Source organism: Leptinotarsa decemlineata, unplaced genomic scaffold (assembly GCF_025532065.1).
Source record: "Leptinotarsa decemlineata unplaced genomic scaffold, Ldec_3_MD MMD2_tig00001393_RagTag_RagTag, whole genome shotgun sequence".
Lineage (NCBI taxonomy): Eukaryota > Metazoa > Arthropoda > Insecta > Coleoptera > Chrysomelidae > Leptinotarsa > Leptinotarsa decemlineata.
In genome coordinates this window covers 6,761,095-6,780,995 of record NW_027412562.1, presented here as the reverse complement: position 1 = coordinate 6,780,995, position 19,901 = coordinate 6,761,095, and the positions used below count along the sequence as shown (strand labels likewise).

The window sequence follows — 19,901 nt, the reverse complement described above, 5'->3', positions numbered from 1 at the left end:
TAGTATTTAAAAGTCTCAGAGCTCCTCAATTGATTGGGGAGCTCTGTGGTCACTCGTATTTATACTAGTGGAGGGTGGTAGAGGTGGGGTATCTATGGGAATATTCTCATCGCGAAAATCAGTTGGATCATGAGGATGTTTACTCCTGTAGTGCCACCCTTGAGCTGGGTAGTTCAGACTCGTTGTTAACTAGTTTGTTGAAAGAACGTGGCATCCAGTACTCAAGAAGACCAAAAATGGACTGAGATACAACTCCAAAATCGACATCCTACCATTAGAATACCTATCAATAACATGGACCAAACAAAACAGCCTAGCACATGTGTGAATGAAAAAAGCCTCGGTAGATAATAAAGCCTCGGTAGATAATAAAGCCTCGATAGATAATAAAGCCTCGGTAGATAATAAAGCCTCGGTAGATGATAATTGGATTGAAGAGCCCGACTCTTTAGCCAAGGAAACGGCTGGACTAAGAATTTCAGGACCCAGTGGCACCTACGGCCTAATGACTTTGACAGTTGCGAAACTTGTCAAACGTCACACCCATGCTCAATCCCTGAAGAGATGGGATGAAAAAATCAAAGGATGCAATCTTGCCAGGATCACCTTTGGCAACCCTAAGAAGCTGGCGATGACCAGAAAAAATATACGCTTAACAGTAGGATTTCTGACTAGCCATTGTCAACTAATGATGCACTGTTTGGAACCTTTGGTGTAGTAATGAATATTACTGGAGTTTTTTTTCAACACCAAATCGTTATTTTTAACACCTTGACACGTGTTTCGATCACCAAGTGATCATCTTCAAAGAGGAAGATCAGTTTTAATCTTCCTCTTTGAAGATGATCACTTGGTGATCGAAACACGTGTCGAGGTGTTAAAAATAACGATTTGGTGTTGGGAAAAAACTCCAGTAATATTCATTGTCAACTAAGGAAACACCTCCACAATATGGGGCTAGTGGACACACCTCTATGCAGGATGTATGAACAGGAAGATGAGACTGTCAGGCATGTCCTATGCGAGTGCCCAGAGTTATCGTCAATAAGAGAGTGTGTGTTCGGCAAGCCTTGGTCTACACCTGACGATATAAAGGAGATGTCTCCCAGATACCTGTCCACCTTCCTAGAAAGGACAGGATGGACGATGGCCAAGGAGGACCACTCCTTGGGAGGATGTAGAATGGGTCATATGTGGCCTAAGTGCTGTGGGCCTACACTCACCCTCCCTACTCTACAGATACAGACATGTATGAATGAATTAGGAGTGAACATTCTCATGTACACTCTACCCAATCCACCAAAATGAATATCGCTATGACTACCAGATAGTATCTTCTACATTTAAAGGTTCAATAGCATAAACTTTTGATCATAGGTATTTATCTATCAGAAATAAATAAAAAATTTGAGATCAGGTGATACAGCTGGCCATTCCAATGAACCGCTGGTTCAACGTGTTGGAAAGCTTTCGTCCAAAAAATGTGAGTGATTACATACGGGCCGATTTTTGAGTACTTTACTGCAGTCGAAACAGATTCTAACTCAAAGATTTCGTATATGCGGTGTAACTTGATTGAAATGAAATTAGTTGAGTATCAGAGCACGGTATCTTGGTTGAACATGTCTCATGCTGATGGTGATCACTCGATGTATTTTAGCGAGATCCTGCAACTGGACAACTGGACTAATTAGAAGCATCTGCAATAATTGTCATCTATGAGAAAAATCACACAAATTAAATTCCCTTCATCAAGTAAGTAGTTGTTTTCGGCAAGCATTTGGAATATTCTATCGTGTAGGAATGTAGGAATTCTACAAATAAATTAGGAAAATGCGTACAATTCACAAATAAGGGGGGTACTCTATTTGGAAGTGGATAACAAGTCTATAGTTCCATAAAAAGAAATGAAGAATTTGTGAGCACCCAGGTTTGGCACTGAAAATGAACTCAGATATTTATTCGAGGATAAGCTTCAGTGTATTTTTGAAAGAAAAACCTAAGGAATTGGATTTGAATACTACAGTGTTGTCTTATAACATCAATTCATGGGGTGAAGTGCCTCAGATAGATATCGTGTTCATAATTATTCAAATCATGTTCAATTTGAAATACAGAACATCCTGTAGAGAAACAGAAAAAATGTTTACTTTAGTTGGATTATGTCTATTCAAAAATTATTCATAAGCGGATTATAATGACTCCACACGTAGAGATGATTTTATAACCACCAATATTTCATTGTATTTTGTTAATCACATTGATTACTTTCTTGAAAAACTGGTTTATAATTTTGTTTGTTTATAAATAAATATTGTTTCTGTTACTTTCATTCACGAAAATTGAACCGGCCTCAAGTTAGTAAATAAATGAAATGAAAGTGATCATTTGCTTTGTATCAACTTTTTTTGGGTTCTTTCACTTTCCATAAACTGAAAAATATAAATGAATTAATAATTTCAAAACTACTTTGTTATTTATTGGGGATGTTTTGAAAAGAAAACGAACAAAAAAACTGCAATATTCTTTGGATTTACTCCAATTCTGAAGACGGGGTGAGACTTTACCCCCCTAAATATTAAGATAAGTATTTGAATAATTTCTCAACTGGTTTCTCATAAACAAAAGTATTAAATACAAGTTACTGATAAATAGAAACTTTTTCTCGGTGAAAAACACTTTGAATTTACGCAGTAACTGAAAAATTTGCAATTTCTACACCTACAAGTGTATAAAGTTTTTCTCTATTACGATTTTTATATGCTTCAGATTGTGGAAGTTGAAAATCTTCAAAAATGTCAATAAAATACTCTTTCCAAAAAAAGACTTTCGTCCAATACTTGAAAGCGATCATGTAATATACATTTGAAAATTTGTAATGACTTTCTCTCCATCCTCAATCCGAATGTGTCGAATACATATGGTACCAACTAAAATATACAGAAGTTACTCAAATATCAATCTTGAAAATTGATTTACGCAATAACCACTTGTCTCCTTTCAAATTAGATATAACGTACACTGTTGGTCGCATCGGTTAAATTAACAGCAAATTAATTCTGATTAAGTTAATTTAGTTAAGTTGATACGTGACATCATGATGGAAGCCTGTCGTCATACTCGCAATTAAACGGCTAACAAACGGGTGGTCTATGGAAAACAACACTACATCAAATTATCCACCGATCTGATTATTGTGCAGTGTGCATAGCTGAATGATAAAACTAAATCTTCTCAGCTGCTTTCACAAATCGTTCTGATTTCTTGTGCCAAATGTTGGCGAAAATATTTATTTTTCACTCATTCATCAGTTTCTGATATCTATAATAATCGAAACAAAATCTACTACTGTCACAAACCCACAATGAAACGAATCGAAACAAGAAAACTCAAAACAATATACTTATGTTTAACATTCAGATGTACAGATCATCTGTTTATGTTCAATTCCACTTTGTTTATCTCACCAGCACCATAATTGAAATTTTTCCTACCTACATCATGTTGAACATTTTTATGTTATGTTGATTGATGTAATGAAAGCAATACATTTAGCCGTCAAGGATATTGGAAATTGAAAAGAGAAAAAGATTACGTCAATCTAGGTGTCATTTTTGGATCATACATATATATAATAAATATTTCATTTATATAGGTGACTCGGAAAGTAGGGATTCAAATAACAGGGTGATAATTGAAAATACTTCTGAATACTACTTACTCACATTGTATATACAATCTATCGCTTCAAAAACACTTCACTAACTTTCTTCAAAAGCTTCTGATAATTCTTCTTCCATATTCTCTGTTTCACTATCACTGTCGTCATTTAAATCAATAATGAATTTATTACCATCATTCGTATGGATGTTTCCAATCTCCATATAGTCTTTTTAAACTAAAATTACTCTTTCAATCCTTTTCTCAGTATTCTTTAGTAATATTAGATACTTCTTCTTTAATTAACACTATTACCTTCTTATGAATTATTTGAAAATTATTTTTATGCCTGATGATTTGTTTCAATTCGCCCCAAATCAACTCGATGGGATCGAAACCACAAAAATAGGAAGGAAGTCTCAGTATGCTGTGTCCATTCTTTTCAGCAATACTCTCAAGGGCATACAATTTTTCAAATATTTTTGTCTGTAAAATTTCAACTAGTTGATTTTTGGTATAGTAATCCTCAAAATACAAATTGTTATTCATTAAAAAACTAAGTATTTCATCTTTCCTCAAATTTTTATTCGGTACTTTGATGAGCTGTCGCGAATGATAGGAAGCGTTGTCAAGAACTAGTACACTATTCGCATCCAAATTTGAGATCAATGTGTTTTCAAATTATTCCTCAAAAATATTAGCTTCCATATTCTCATGATAGTCAACATTGCAGTCCTCAAGTTTTTTTCCACATAATTTCAAAAAATTTGGAACCCGCCTTTACTTCCTCCCCATTGCACAATGATTAGTCGCGATCCTTTGTTTGAAGGCATGTTAGGCGTACACATTATCGAACCATCAGTCCACCCTTTCGTAACTGTATCGTGAGTGTCATACCAAGTTTCGTCCAAATAGAAAATTTGTCGTTATTCTTGTCTATACGAGTATTTAGTTACTTGTTCTAAGTATTTGTTACGCAATTCCACTATTCTTCTGCTTTCCATAACTGCTTGATATTTGTTCATTATTTTGAATCTGAATCCTAGTTTCTTCATCTAATTCTGAATAGTTTTGTCACAGCAGCTCACGTTATGGCCGGAAGTATTCAATTTCTTCCTCATGATTTCAGTTGTAGGAATATCATTGGTTTTGTCGTATATTGTTTTTTCCAATGATTTTATTACGAGTACGATATAAGACACTCATATTTTTGACAACTTAATCCTAACTTCCACCTTTTGAAAATTGACGGAAAATGACCCTCTATCAATAACTGATAAATAAAGTATTAATAGAGGGTCATTTTCCATCAATTTCCAAAAAAGGCTGTAAAAAAAACCCAGGTAACTATCGCCTAATATAATTTGATTTCAAATAGACAATTTGGGTTCCGAGATGGTAAATCTACGGAAGATGCAATCCACTTAGTTAAAACCAAAATCTATGAAGATTTGGATAAAGGCCATCCATCCCTATGTGTTTTTTTAGATCTTGCAAAAAGCCTTCGACACGGTCAATCATACGAAGATGTAAGAAGTATTGCAAGATCTACGATTTAGAGGAAAACCTTTTGAATTACTGAAAACTTACCTTCTAAATAGAAAACAATGTGTTAGAATAGACGAAACATTGAGCAAAAAATCAAAAATAAGATGTGGAGTACCTCAAGGAACCGTACTCGGTCCAACACTTTTTATAATTTATATAAACTCTATACTTACCTTCAATAGCTTAGGTACGGTTTCCAGTTTCGCAGACAACACTGTCGTTATGTATGAGGATGATACTTGGGACGGGTTGAAAAAAAAGCAGAGAAAGATTTGCATAATTTATTTAAATGTTTTGGACAAAAATCGCTTTCAATAAACTATGAAAAAAACCTGTTTCGTTCCATTTTCTTGTTATGTCAGTGGCCTCCCAGACTACGACAAGTTACAAATTAATATAAGCTCGGATGAAACTATTACGATTAAAAGAGCCAATAATGCGAAATATCTGGGCATAATAGTGTCATCTTAGGTGGGATAAACACCTGGTGCAAGCCTGTAAAACTCCACGTTCTCTCCTATATAGGTTCAAATAATTTCAGCAAATAATGGATTTCAAGTATCTCAAAATTCTTTATCAATCATTAGTGGAAACACGACTTACTTACGGTATTCTAGCTTGGGGGGCAGCAACAAATGCTCACTTGCAGAATCTTGAAGTAATACAAAAAATATTTTTGAAAATTATATCTTCCAAACCAATTAGGTATTTCCCCGACCTACTATTTGCAGAAACGGAAATCTTTGATTTGCGTCAGCACTATTACTATAAAATTGTGATAAGACAATTCAAAAACAGATTTAACCTCCCACTCATCAGCCATAACTACCAAACTCGTCTGAGAGAGAATGATTCTCTATAAATGAAACCAGCCAGAAAGAGAATAGGACACAGAAATCATACTTTTTTTATCTAGTAAATTTTATAACTTTTTTCCGACGGAAAACAAAGAAGTCTCGAACATATATTCTTTCAAAAAAAAGACTAAACATTATATTCTTTCTTTAGAACGTAAGACTGTCCATTCATTGTTTGAATATTAGAATATTCAATATATTTTATTCTTGTTGACTATGTTCGTTACCTATGTTATGATATTTATGTTTCAATAATTGTATGTAAGGCTCATTAGCCTAATTTTATTACATTTACTATAATTATGTTACAACATTTTAGTGAATTATACATAATTTTATACGAATAATTTTTATATAGAAATGCAACTGAACCCGATTTTAAAGTGTACTAATTATTGACAATGTTTGGAATAAGTAAATCACCCACGCACAGGCACTGCCTTAGTGGATACTTGTTTATTCGAAATATCTCTGAATGAAAGTGCACAATTCTTATATTATTGTATTTTATTTTGAGAAACTTATTATTATTTTGAGAATTTTTTCTGTTTTTACGAATTTACCAGTTTCTGGGAAACTTTGTATACGTTGGTACCTACTAATAATTTTACAAAATTTCACCAATTGCTTTGGGAACATTATGAATCGTTTCTATATAGTTGAGTCAACTGGGATTAATGCCATTTTGTTGTCCTAGGAAACTTTATAGCATTTGATTTCGTAATATATTTGTTAGAAACAAAATTATTATTTGATTTTAAGGAACTAGGAAAAGAAAGAAGTTCATACCTCAATTGCAGAATTGCGAAGTATGATTTGGATAGTTTTTTAGATAAACCTTCAATATGCTCAGACCATGAGAGTGATTTATCAATCATTACACCCAGAAACTTAGTGGAGTTATTTGTCTGTAGGACTTTACTATCGATCAAATTGTTCTTATTGAAATATATAATTTTTGTTTTCTGTGCATTTAGCATCAGTTTATTGGAATGACAATATTTTGTCATTTCACTAATACAGAGTTCGACCGATAAAATCATATCCTCCATTGATGACTCAGCTATAGCAAATGTTGTGTCATCAGCAAAATTGATTAGATAAAAGCGCCTATCGACATTAATTGGGAGGTCATTGAGAAATAGTAAGAAAAGCAATGGTCCCAGAATTGAACCTTGCGCTACTCCAACATCAACTGAATAGGTACAGCTGAAAAGGTACAGCTGTCAACCTAAAACCCCAAATTAAATTGAGTTTCATGCATCTTGATTGCCTTCCTCTTGAAAGAATTATTATGTTTCTTCCTTATTATGTTCTCTTATTGTATATTTGATTCAGGTACATAATACTTTCTCTTTCTCTACTGTTACAGATTGCAGGTGGCAGTGGCAGAGGAATGTTCTGCTACCACTGCCCGCCTTCATTACATCCAGGAGCACCTCAGCCAAGACTGCCAACTTTGGAATACCCCTTTACCCCAACTCATCCATGTGAGTAACTCAATTTGATCTTTTAAGCATTTTGAAACCAAATTTCATCACGATTATTGGACTGTAACATCAAGTTGGAGGTATTAGGTCCAACTGATGTTTTTTCACGAAATTTCCTTGAATAATATTCAAAGGTGACTCATCATTAAAAATCCGAAGAGTACAAATTCTCATTTTCTTTACCCACTTTGAAAACGTGTTGGAATTGATGTTTGAAGCATAGTAAGATTTCAGCAAAAGTGTATATCAACTTGAGCATACCACCTTTTGAAAAAGCCTCAGAAACAAATGTTTATGGCTTTCACTTCATACAAAAAATTATGGAGAAATTTCCAGATGAAGGAAGGAAGAAATTTGTACTCCAAAAATTCGTTATGGAATTGAATCACATATCAATATTAGATATAATTTTGAGATACAACTCGTTGATATGTAGTGAATATTATCTTTTAAGATCGTAAATATTCGTTATTCAGACTCGCATTAGCTTTGGACAAAAAAAAAATCAAAACACGAATTTTTGTCGCTGATAATGAATCTGAAGTAAATATGTATTGCGCTGGTTTACTTTCTGAGATATGGCCACTTGAAACATCGAATTTTTTAGGAACTAATTTTTAGTAATAAAAATGTATGAATTGATCGTATGCGTCCTTTATTCACTTGTCACTTTCATGTTTCTTAAAAGTGTATATTCTCCAGCCAACTACGTATTATTGAAAAACATTGTCTCACAACGCGCGTTTCGCTAACCAAGTTTGCATCATCAGGAGATGACTACAACTAGTGTTTTTTTATTGATTTATTTCACGTCAGGAGTTCCGATTCTACCTATCAAACTACATACATAATTGAATATGATATCAAATGACACTTCAACAAGGAACTATTTTTGTTGGGCCTATCAGTACAACAGACATATAATTTTTCAAGAATATATTTGTTCATGAAACAAAATCCAACCTGTAATCTAACCTAGCCAAAATTAGAACCAACTAGTACAACTAGATATTATAAAATATAAGATCAACACTGGTTGAATCTAGCTTTAGCTAAGTCGAGAAACAGTTGACTTGTGTTTCATTAAAAAGCAAGTTGATTTTCTAAACTGTCAAGTTATTGGTATTCATTTGCGGAAGTAACTTAACACATTCGTTCTTCACGGACAAAGTGAGGTAAAACTTTGTTCCTTTTTGATTTTCCCAACTGATAAAATAACTCTTGTGAAGCAATTATATTGTTTCGTACATGATTTCAAAAAAATGGTTATTTTTGTGAAATAGTTTATTCGAAAGTAATACCACAAGACCTCAAAATTTTATTGACAATTTTTCATGTTTACAAAAAAAACTTTGTTAATCAACAATACCATGAGAGCAAACAAAATGATAAATTCTTTTATTTTTGCTTATCTATTGCTGTTTGCTCAATTGGTATTGCTCGAAAATAACAAAGTTGAAAATTTATCTGAGAAAATTTTTACGACGAGTGGTATAAGTAAAAATCATTTACTGAAATTTTCTCAGATGACTGCATCGAATTAAGAAGAAAATATCAATCGTCAAATCAAACCAATTTCATTGCCTGAAGGGCGAGAAATTTCAACAATATCATTTGTATGAAAGTACAATTATTGAAAACACAATATTCGAATATATGAACAGAGTATGGAAGTTACTAAACTCGTATTTTTCAACAAAAATATTTCATTGTTAAAATCTATCGTGCTTTGAAGTGAGAAAGCAAATCCAACATCTAACCTACTTGATGCGGCTAGATGTATCGTCAACACGTCGCGTATTCTTTTTGGTTTGATTGAAATTCGAATAACGTTTACATTCCAATCAAAACTCCCTTTTTTACTCAATTGTTTATAACTTTTGCGATTTTTTCGAGCCCCTCTTTGAAATTTTTCAAAAAATTGCTAGAGGTCATTCCGAATCGAATGAGCCCTAGATCATAAATTTTGGTGCTCTTGGACTGAAGTTCCAAAAAAAGGATCTTGTGACCCAGACTGTAAGTCGTTTCTTGATTTTTGTCAAAACTAGTCCGAGCTCAAATAACAAAATTTTACTTTTCAGATCCATAGTTGCAATTTAAAATGAAATAGCAATATTCTTTATTTCAAAAACAAGCACTTTTCCATAACACCAGAACTGCAAAACTTTTCTCGACGCGCGAAGTTGGCGTCTTCAAAAGATGAAGTGAACTAATTTGGTTGGTGGAAGGCACGTCAAGAAGAGTAATTCAGTTCTGGTGTTTTCGAAGAGTGCTTGGATTTATTTTATGACATAGGTTCCAGTTTCACCTTTTTACTTATTCATTCGTACAAACTCAGACACCATAGCAAAATGTAATGGTCAAATCGAAAATACGCACGGATGGATTGAATATTCAATTCGAGAAATGACGGAATGACAAATCAGAAAGTGATAATAGTTGACAGGGATCGGCCTGAATGAAATGCCAACTAATCGCATCTCCAGAGCGAGCGGCTATTTGCAAACCCTACAATGCCTTTGTGAAATGCGCGATATTGCTTTATTGTAGTGTTTGCGATGTGCCGGCGACAAATTGTATATGATTTCGCTGATTGAGGTCTGTAGTTGGCCTGGATTAGTGAGATTAACATTCAGATAGACATTCTTCGCATTGCGAATACATGCATACGAATGAGTTGTATATTACGTTCAAAAGAACGAATGGACTGGACTTCCTGGGTTGAATTCACGAAACCTTTCATATTTTCATATTTTTTCATATTCTTTATTCCTAATTTATTTTTCTACTTGGACAGATTGAAAGGTATTTTTTTCACCTGGCAAAAATACCGTCAGAACTCAAAAATCCATTTCATTAGTTCGGACTTCCATTGTCTGATATTATATAAAATGATTTGAAATCCTTGAAAAAACTTATGAAAAGCAAAAAAAAACCTGGAATGGAATAATAGTGAAATAATATACAAGTCAAAATAGAATTCCAAGCCAAGTTACTCCACAACGTTTCGATTGTTAGTAGCGACAATCGTCTTCGGGTGATGACTTGACTAATTTCTCCGAGTGATGACTATTTATGGGTCAATCTCCGCTTTCCTTTTTCCGCTCCATCGGTTTATTGGGAGATGACCATTTGGTGGCAGTTATCTTGTTATGGGTTTCCATATGTTGGGTATCTCTACCCTAGCTTGGCTATATATGCGGCTTCTTTGAATTTCCTCCTGAACCAATGTTCCTCCCTGTGTATGATCTCAGCTTGGGAGCACTCGATGTTATGTTGATGGGCTAAACATGCTCTGCTATTCCTGATTTGCTGGTTCCCCCTCGCTGTGTGTGTTTCTTGTGCTCGGCAATGCAAACATTCAATGAACTCTTAGTTTCACCTATATAGCATTTTCCGCACTCACAGGGTATCCGGTAAATGCAATTCTTGAAATTGCATTTAGCGCAGTTAGCGTTTGGGGGCCTGGTTTTCGTGAGGCTGCTACGGATAGTGTTGCCGAATCTGAAGCAGGTTCTGACGTTGTGCTTGGACTCAATTCTTCTCATCCCGACCGATAATCCTCTGATGTAGGGAAGTGCAAGCACTGGTTGTGACGGCTTCTCTTCCTTGCGAGACTCCTGCTGTCTTTTAGCCAAAGTTTGTTCCACCATCGCTTTGGAGTAGCCATTCCGTTGAATATCATTTTTGATGATGTCAAATTCCTTCTCGAGACCTTCTTTCGTATTACAGAGCACGAAAGCACGGTCTAATAGAGTCTTGATGATTCCTCTCTCAGTCGATTGATGGTGGTTGGATTCCTGGTTTATATACTGTCCCGTGTGAGTGGGTTTTCCGTATACAGACGTTTCCCACTTAGTGTCGGTCCTCTTCACCAATACGTCTAAGAATGGCAATTCATTGTGGACTTTTTTCTCCATTGTGAAAGTGATGGTAGGTCTTACGCTGTTGATCTGTTTCACAAAGGCGTCTAATTCAGTATTTCCATGGTTCCATATTATGAAGGTGTAGTCAACGTATCTCAACCAGACACGAGGTTTCTTGTGGACTCCTTCAATGGACAGAGTTTCAAACCACTCTATGTATATGACGGCTATAACTGGTGAAAGTGGCGATCCCATTGGCAGTCCATCATCTCATATTAGTTCTTTCAGGGACTTCAAATTTATTTATTCAATATCAGACAATAGAAGTCCGAACTAGTGAAATTCATCATGAAACATTGTCAATAACCTACAAATGAAAAAATATATTTTGCAATAAAACCACAAAAAACTTCTACATTGTAAAAACAATACCTAAATCTCTAAAGAAAGACTATTACACCTACCTTCGTTAGAAAAAGGCAATGACATCTTTCCATACGACGATAACTATATGATCGTTGAAAGACTCATTCCACGAATATCAAAGGCGGTGCCAAGCTTTGACATCAATCACCAACTGAGATTCGTTCTCTATTTTTGTCTGCTAATTTTACTGCAAAATCAGAAAAAACAAAAGCATTCGCGATAAAACACAAAACGGCGCTGTTTTGACCAGATGTCAAGGGAGATATCATCGCCTCAACTCTCTTAGGCTTTTCCTTTTAGGAAAGGTGATTCCAGCAATATATGCTTGGTAGAGCTTCGCAACACTGAAAAGGCTTATGCCAGGTCGAAACAATCTTGTGTGGTGATGACGAATGTTTTGTATTTGGTGTTTGTTTTCACTTTTGCTGAATTTTTATTATATACTTCTGAATATCACCCGTATGATCTCGATACGACATATATGGAAAGACGGTTCACCTGCCTATTCATGTATAATATTAGGTTGTTTCAGAAGTTTTGTCTGTTTTTATTAGTCTACTTCAAATTGTGACATTTCAATGAGATTTGAATCAGTGAAATTTTTTTAACGTAACACAGGTAGTTTAATTCCATTAGCATAAAAATTGTGTGCTTAGGATTCCAAGAAATTGACGGAGGCCGTTTTTGACTGGTCCTGATTTGCGAACGTTCTACAAGTGAAGAACAATTGCTGATATTAATACCTTGCGATGTTGAAGAGCCTTGTAATATATTTGAGCTATCTGAGTTGACAATTTCATGGGCATTAACATTTGATTCTTGAAGTGAAGAGAACGATGTTGTAACGCTGGAGATAGCTGCTGGGATTATTCTTTCAGCAATAGCTTTTTTATAAGAAATATATTGATCGATGTAACCCTCAGCTACTGTTGTAGACTTCCATCATCCGTGCTTCTTAATATCCTCCTGCTTCTGATTCTGCCAGCAAAAAAGACATTTTGAAACAGTGACTAGTATATTCAGATTCAGAAACTCAGCAATGGTGGAGGGCATTTTCCCAAACATGTTTATACCAACTGGGTTAGCACTGCATTCATAATTTGAGTATTTCAGAATAAAACGTTGATAATTGATAACAGAAGGGCGTAATACAACGTATTTATTAAAATATTCAATGTTTTTTCCCAACATTGCCAAAAGAACGACCTATTTTCGAATTTGTATTTGGATTTTGTACAATCAATGATTCTTCCATTAATTTAATGTCATCTAATAATAAATGGCACAACTCTTCTCGCCAGTAGGCTCCATATATTCCGTAAATAGTAGCAACTTTTGTCGTCAAATATTTTTTATCTGCGTGAAAGTGCTCAACTCGGTATGCTCGTTTCGCAAACTTTTTCAGCCACTAAATAAAATCTCATTTTCAACACTCATATCATAAATAATAGCTATTCAACATATCTTTATTTGTAGACGCGTTTCACTAAAATCATAGCTTCCTTGGTAGAAATTAATTTCTACAGGGGGTAAACGAAACGTCGTATGATGAATAAAATGAGTGTATATTGTAACCTTCATGAAAGTCAATCAAAAAACTTCATACATTTTTTTTAATATTTGGTAAAATGAAGATACCAGAGCAGATGAACCAAAATCGACGATTTCAATTGTTTTCAATTATTCCGAGAACGGCTCACAATGGTCTGGATTTTTCGAACTAACTCTATTGCAGTTATCTCATTTATCCAACATCTTATCTAGTAACGTTAACGAAATATAATAGTGTGCAATTACATTTTCGCCATGCGATATATTATTCATATACCGAGTAGCTTGAGTAGATTTTGAATAGTATAAATCCAAATATGCCTCAGACATTCTAGAAATCCAAATTTCATATTTTTTTTTAGTTAGTGTACTTCCCATAATAATCGTGCTTTTTGTTGCATCCACCGCGAAATGATTATACTCCATTTACGGTGTTAGAGTAATCATTCTTAACATAATGTGGAGTGGTATATGGCGAGTTTTATTGTACGCACCGTCCCCTAGAGATATAAGACCCCTAATAACAAATTTCAGCACCACATGCCAGGCTTGGGGTGGATTATGGGAGTTATCACATTAGTTTTGACCTCTTCCGACAAGCAGTAGGTCCGACAACCTGTGATTATCGTCTAAAATCTTATTCGCTCAAGTATTATCGAATTAGGCGATTATGCATGTACGATGCTTTCAGAGAATGATGAGCGGATCACAAATAGCACTTTTCGTGTCTACATCCCTATAATAATAAAAATCCACGTCTTTATATTGAGCTTTTATTTAAACAAATATACAGGGTCATCCCCAAAGTATGCACCATATGGGAAAACTTATTTATTAAGGCTTTTTCGACAAAAAATTATTCTTGATAAAAGTTTGTGCATCCCCTAAAACTTAACATTCACCAACAAAATACTGTACAACACACGTAATATACGAGGACCCTTCAAATATTTGATTTTGTGACAAGAATTGAAAAATACATCTAGATTTGAAGTCATGGCCATCTAACTGAAGTTTTATTTTTTTACCAATATTTTTTTAATGGGGACTACGAAAAACAAACTTTTGCTAAAACGATAAATAGACAGCATCCTCTATACGACGGTTCATTTTGAAAGCCTGTAATATTACAAATTACACAATTGTTTTCAAAAGTAAATTAATTTAAAGTTTTTGGTGCAAAGTTATTTTTATTTTTTGTTATCACCGAAAATTCTCAAAATTATACAGTATGGTAATAAAAACTTAATATTTAATAATATCAAATCATAAAACAACAAAATAAAATAGGTATTTATGAACAAACTCATTGATTTCCTGGAGATTTTCTTGTCCAAAATAAGTACATATATAATTATCCTTTATTTTCCTTTATTTTCAGTATTTTAATATTAATGTAAGTCACAAAAGGATTTCAAGCTTTATAACTTCTATTTAATTATTTGCGAGCGCCTTCGACAGCTGGTCGTTCTATCATCATCTAGGCTCTACTCAAACTTGAGTAGAGTAGTATTCCATGCTCTTCTTGTGATTCAGTTTACATTGGTGAGACCAGTCGTAATCTTTCACGAAGAATTACGTCACATAAAAGTGACTGCAGACTCAACAAACGTTCTTGTGGACTGGCTGAACATTTTATCTCTTCAGATCATCTTATGGATTATGAAAATACAAAAATTTTAGCAGTTGAAAATAGTAAAGTCAAAAGGATATTTCTGGAAATGGTTCACATAAGTAAAAATAATATTAACTTAAACAAAAAATCAGAAATACAAAATTTAAGTTAAATTTACAATTATATTTTAACTTTTGATCAATAAAATTAAACAAATAATTTTAATATAAAAAAATTATATATCACTTACATCATTAAAATCTCACTGTATTTGCAAATATCTTGAAAATCACATTTTCTCTGATGCTGTGACAAAATTTTAACGTCAAATTTGCATTTGACTTTTCGGCTTTTCTATGTTTGGATTTATATGCCTATTTATATTTTGATGAAAATTGCAGACGCGATTCAACGATTCAACTCGGACAACAGTATATCAAATTACTTATATATATATATATATATATATATATATATAATATATATATATATATATATATATATATATATATATATATATATGTATATATATATATATATATATATTTCAATATTAAATTGAAAAAAAGGATTTGAAGCTTTATATCTTCTATTAATTATCTGCGAGCGCTTTCGACAGTCGGTAGTACTGTTTGAGTTGGTACTCCTAGTTTGAGGAGTACCAATATATATATATATATATATATATATATATTACTATTAATGTAGGTTACAAAAAGGATTTGAAGCTCTATGTAACCATTAATAGTAAAATACTGAAAATAAAGGAAAAATTAGTTGCATCATTCAATATATATATATATATATATATATATATATATATATATATATATATATATATATATATATATATATATATATATATATACAGTGTCACCGATAAAGTCCGCATCAAATGGAAACTTTTTTATTTATCGTTTTATGTGAAATTTGATTTTGGCAGTAGATTTTGCTTAAGAAATGATGTCAAATGGCGTCTACAAAATAGGTCACGTGATTTCCTTAACCTGTCAAAATTGACATTCAAAAAAAGAAACATAGAAAAATTACATTATTCTTCAAAATATCTAAAAATATCAAAGGCTAAAAACATTTTCTTTTGTAATTTTATACCCACACACCAAGTTTCAAACCCATAATAAGTATTTTATATTTTCGCTATTTTTCCGCATTCCTGCTTTTTCTACTTATCAAAATTTAAGCACACCTGTACTAAATCATTTATTTTAACTAAACTCGTCACCGAATTTCTTTTTTGTAATATAATAATATTTTAAGAGCCTCTTGGATGTTAAAAACAAATTTTGAAAAATAAAAGTTGTCAAACTTGATGCAAAGTTCATCTAGTTTCAACGGGGCTTTCCAAACTATACAGTACTTGAGTTTTTTAATGAGCAAATGGCCTCACAATATGAATTAGAACAAAACGGAACATTAGGAAACAATATCTTAGAGTGTTTATTGTTTTTTAAGAAAAAATACAGTGGAATTTAATCTTAATTAAAAGGAACTGAAAATAAACATGTACCTATACCTAATAGCAAAAAAACACGAAAAAAAGACTCACGACATTAAATACACTACATTTTTGTATGTCTTCCATCGCGTTCTATGCAGATAATTGTCCTTCTTGATACATCTTTTATTGAGTTGCTGATACTCACAGGGTTTATGTTTAAAATAGAGTTTCTAATAACAGTTTCTAGGTGATTCACGTCACGAAAAGGTCTTTGTTTATAAACGATTTGTTTTAAGTAACCCCACAAGAAAAAATCTAGTGGGGTTAAATCTGGCGACCTAGGCGGCCATATTTGCTCCATATTTCGCCCAATAACTTTGCCCCTAAACATTTCTAATAGTTTCTCTTTGACTTGTCTTGAACTATGAATAGGAGCCCCGTCACATTGATACCACAGACTGTCTTATTTCAACCGGCATATTGTCCACTATATCACTGATCTCAGTATTTAGAAATTGCAAATAATCCTGAGAAGTTAAATTGTGTCTAAAAAAGAATGGTCCCATTACCTGATTATTTAAAACACCGCACCACACATTTGTTTTAAATGAATATTGGTCCCGACATTCTATCACAAAATGAGGATTTTCCTGAGCCTACCACCTACAATTCTGGGAACTGACTACGCCGTTCGATGTGAAGGTAGCTTCGTCGGTCCATAGGATTTTGTAAGGAAATTTTCTGTTTAATTCTATTTCTCCTTGGTACCAGAAAGAGAAATCTAGTCGAACATCGAAATCTCTTTTCTTTAAGGTATTTATAAATTTGGGTTTGTAGGGTTTGAATTTATTTTTATGTAAAATTGCTCTTACGCTTTCTCTTTTAACGCCAGTTCTATCTACAATATTGGTAATACTTGATTTTCCCTGTTCGATAACATCCAGGCAGACAGCCAACTGAACCTCATCATTATTGCGTGATGGATTATGACGTTTTTTAAAAGTATTTTCAACTGAACCAGTCAGTTTAAATTTTTTTAAAATCCTACTTACAGTGGATTGCTGTACATGTCTACCAGGATGTCTTGCGTTAAAAATATCAGCCACTTGTCGATGCAATGTGTTTTCACCACAAATTAGCACAATTTCAATTTTTTCTTGTAAAGATAACATATTATTTTAATTTTCATACATTACATTGAACTAACGGGCATTAATTTATTCAGTGACAGTGACGTTTTCTAAAACACATTATGTAGTTTCATATTTTTTCACAGTCTACCCATTTTTTTTAAATTAGTGTTGTTAGCGGAGTAGGTAAATGTAAATACAATGAGTTTTTTTCTTTTATTGAATGGGCTTCAAGAATCACGAAATGATGTTTCCTAATGTTCCGTTTTGTTCTAATTCATATTGTGAGGCCATTTGCTCATTAAAAAACTCAAGTACTGTATAGTTTTGAAAGCCCCGTTGAAACTAGATGAACTTTGCATCAAGTTTGACAACTTTTATTTTTCAAAATTTGTTTTTAACATCAAAGAGGCTCTTAAAATATTATTATATTACAAAAAAAGAAATTCGGGGACGATTTTAGTTAAAATAAATGATTTAGTACAGGTGTGCTTAAATTTTGATAAGTAGAAAAAGCAGGAGTGCGGAAAAATAGTGAAAATATAAAATACTTATTATGGGTTTGAAACTTGGTGTGTGGGTATAAATTTACAAAAGAAAATGTTTTTAACCTTTGATATTTTTGGATATTTTGAAGAATAATGTCATTTTTCGATGTTTCTTTTTTTAAATGTCAATTTTGACAGGTTTAGGAAATCACGTGACCTATTTTGTAGACGCCATTTGACATCATTTCTTAAGCAAAATCTACTGCCAAAATCAAATTTCACATAAAACGATAAATAAAAAAGTTTCCCATTTGATGCGGACTTTATCGGTGACACTGTATATATATATATATATATATATATATATATATATATATATATATATATATATATATATATATATATATATATATATATATATACTTTTCTGGTTTTTCACATTTTGTCTTCAATCGTCAATCGAGGACCGCATTTTTTTCAACTCCTTCGCTTCTTTCCTAGAGTCCCTCTGGATCTGTTCCAAATTTTCCTTCTCTTCAGTAGACTGAGCCCTACTATTTAAATATATGTTTAAAATATGTTAACCAGCTGTCACACCCCTACGAACGACAGCCCTTAGAAGTCGACACTTGTGCGAGCTAAGAACTGACGAGGTTTCACCTCTTAACGTGTGATTCCTAACAAATTTGAAGCCCTCATAGTGAAAATCTCACAGCAAATTGTATCTGTCATTTTCAATATGGTTTTTTATCAAATATCGGCCAGTTCTATAAGATCATCCATGCATCTATACATTTTTCCAAAGAGTTTCTGTTATCCCGTATCCAATTTTAATTTTTTTTCTCATCTTTTATTGTATTTCACATAAAAATATTTCCTCTTCGATATATCAATAATACACGTGCCTTTTTTTTTAAACAGCCTACAATAAATTCAAGTAATGTGGTTTATGTTCTTCTTTAACAAAACCTTCTAAACTTCTTGCTGGTTTTCACCAGAAAACTTCCGGAACGGAAAGAAACATATGATATTGAGTTGATATTTGTCATGTCGTAAGCTACTTGCAAACCCAATAATCCTAACAGAATTTGTGTTACATGGAGTTATCTCGTTTCCGAGCAAATTCACTTCGAAAGTTTTCAACTTTGACCTGCGGTCACTTCTTCATCTAATCTCCTAAGACATTTTCCGACAAGATATAACTTTTCGGGGAAAATATTTTCCAGATAGATTGAAACGCCATAAACCCAATAAGCGAAATAATGTTCATGAAATCAAACATTCGGGGTTTCACAGAGCATACTGGAATAGAAAACCATGGGAAACAATTCCAAAACAGTTGTGGGTTGTGAATTATAGAAACTGTTTTCTAGTTGTTATTCATGCCAAAAGAGTTTGAGCGTTTTTGAAAGTGAGGATTCCCGATACAGTGAGAGCTTCAAAGTCAAAAATTAAATTGTCTCATGTTTATTGATAATAATAATAACCATAATAATAACCTTGGATTATCAAAGTGTCTGACTCTCGCTTTCCTCAAGTCGAGTGGGCCGAAGTCGGGAACTGAGGGGTTCATCATGGTTTGCCAGAATGGTGTCTTCAACACCTTAGTTTACCGCAGTCGCGTGATGAGTATAGAGGTTCCTGACATAAGGTGCAGGGCCTGCCGCGAGGCGCCCGATGCCCTAATGCACTTGCTATCAGCATGTCCAGCATATGCAGTCTCGGCCTATATCCATCGACATAACGCGGCCCTAGAGTGCTATATTACCATATACGGCACTCTTACGGTATTGACGAATCACGGGTGTTGT

The 19,901-nt window shown here is 33.4% G+C and overlaps 1 protein-coding gene across 1 annotated transcript in view; it reads left to right on the top strand.

Annotated features, from left to right (window-relative positions):
• Positions 1–19,901, top strand: part of Drgx (Dorsal root ganglia homeobox) — a 203,101-nt gene that overhangs the window by 43,807 nt on the left and 139,393 nt on the right. Inside the window, exon 2 of the mRNA XM_074175921.1 lies at positions 7,438–7,555. Within this exon, the coding sequence (XP_074032022.1) occupies positions 7,462–7,555 (94 nt within the window). The 5' untranslated portion in view covers positions 7,438–7,461. The remainder of the gene's footprint in view (positions 1–7,437; positions 7,556–19,901) is intronic.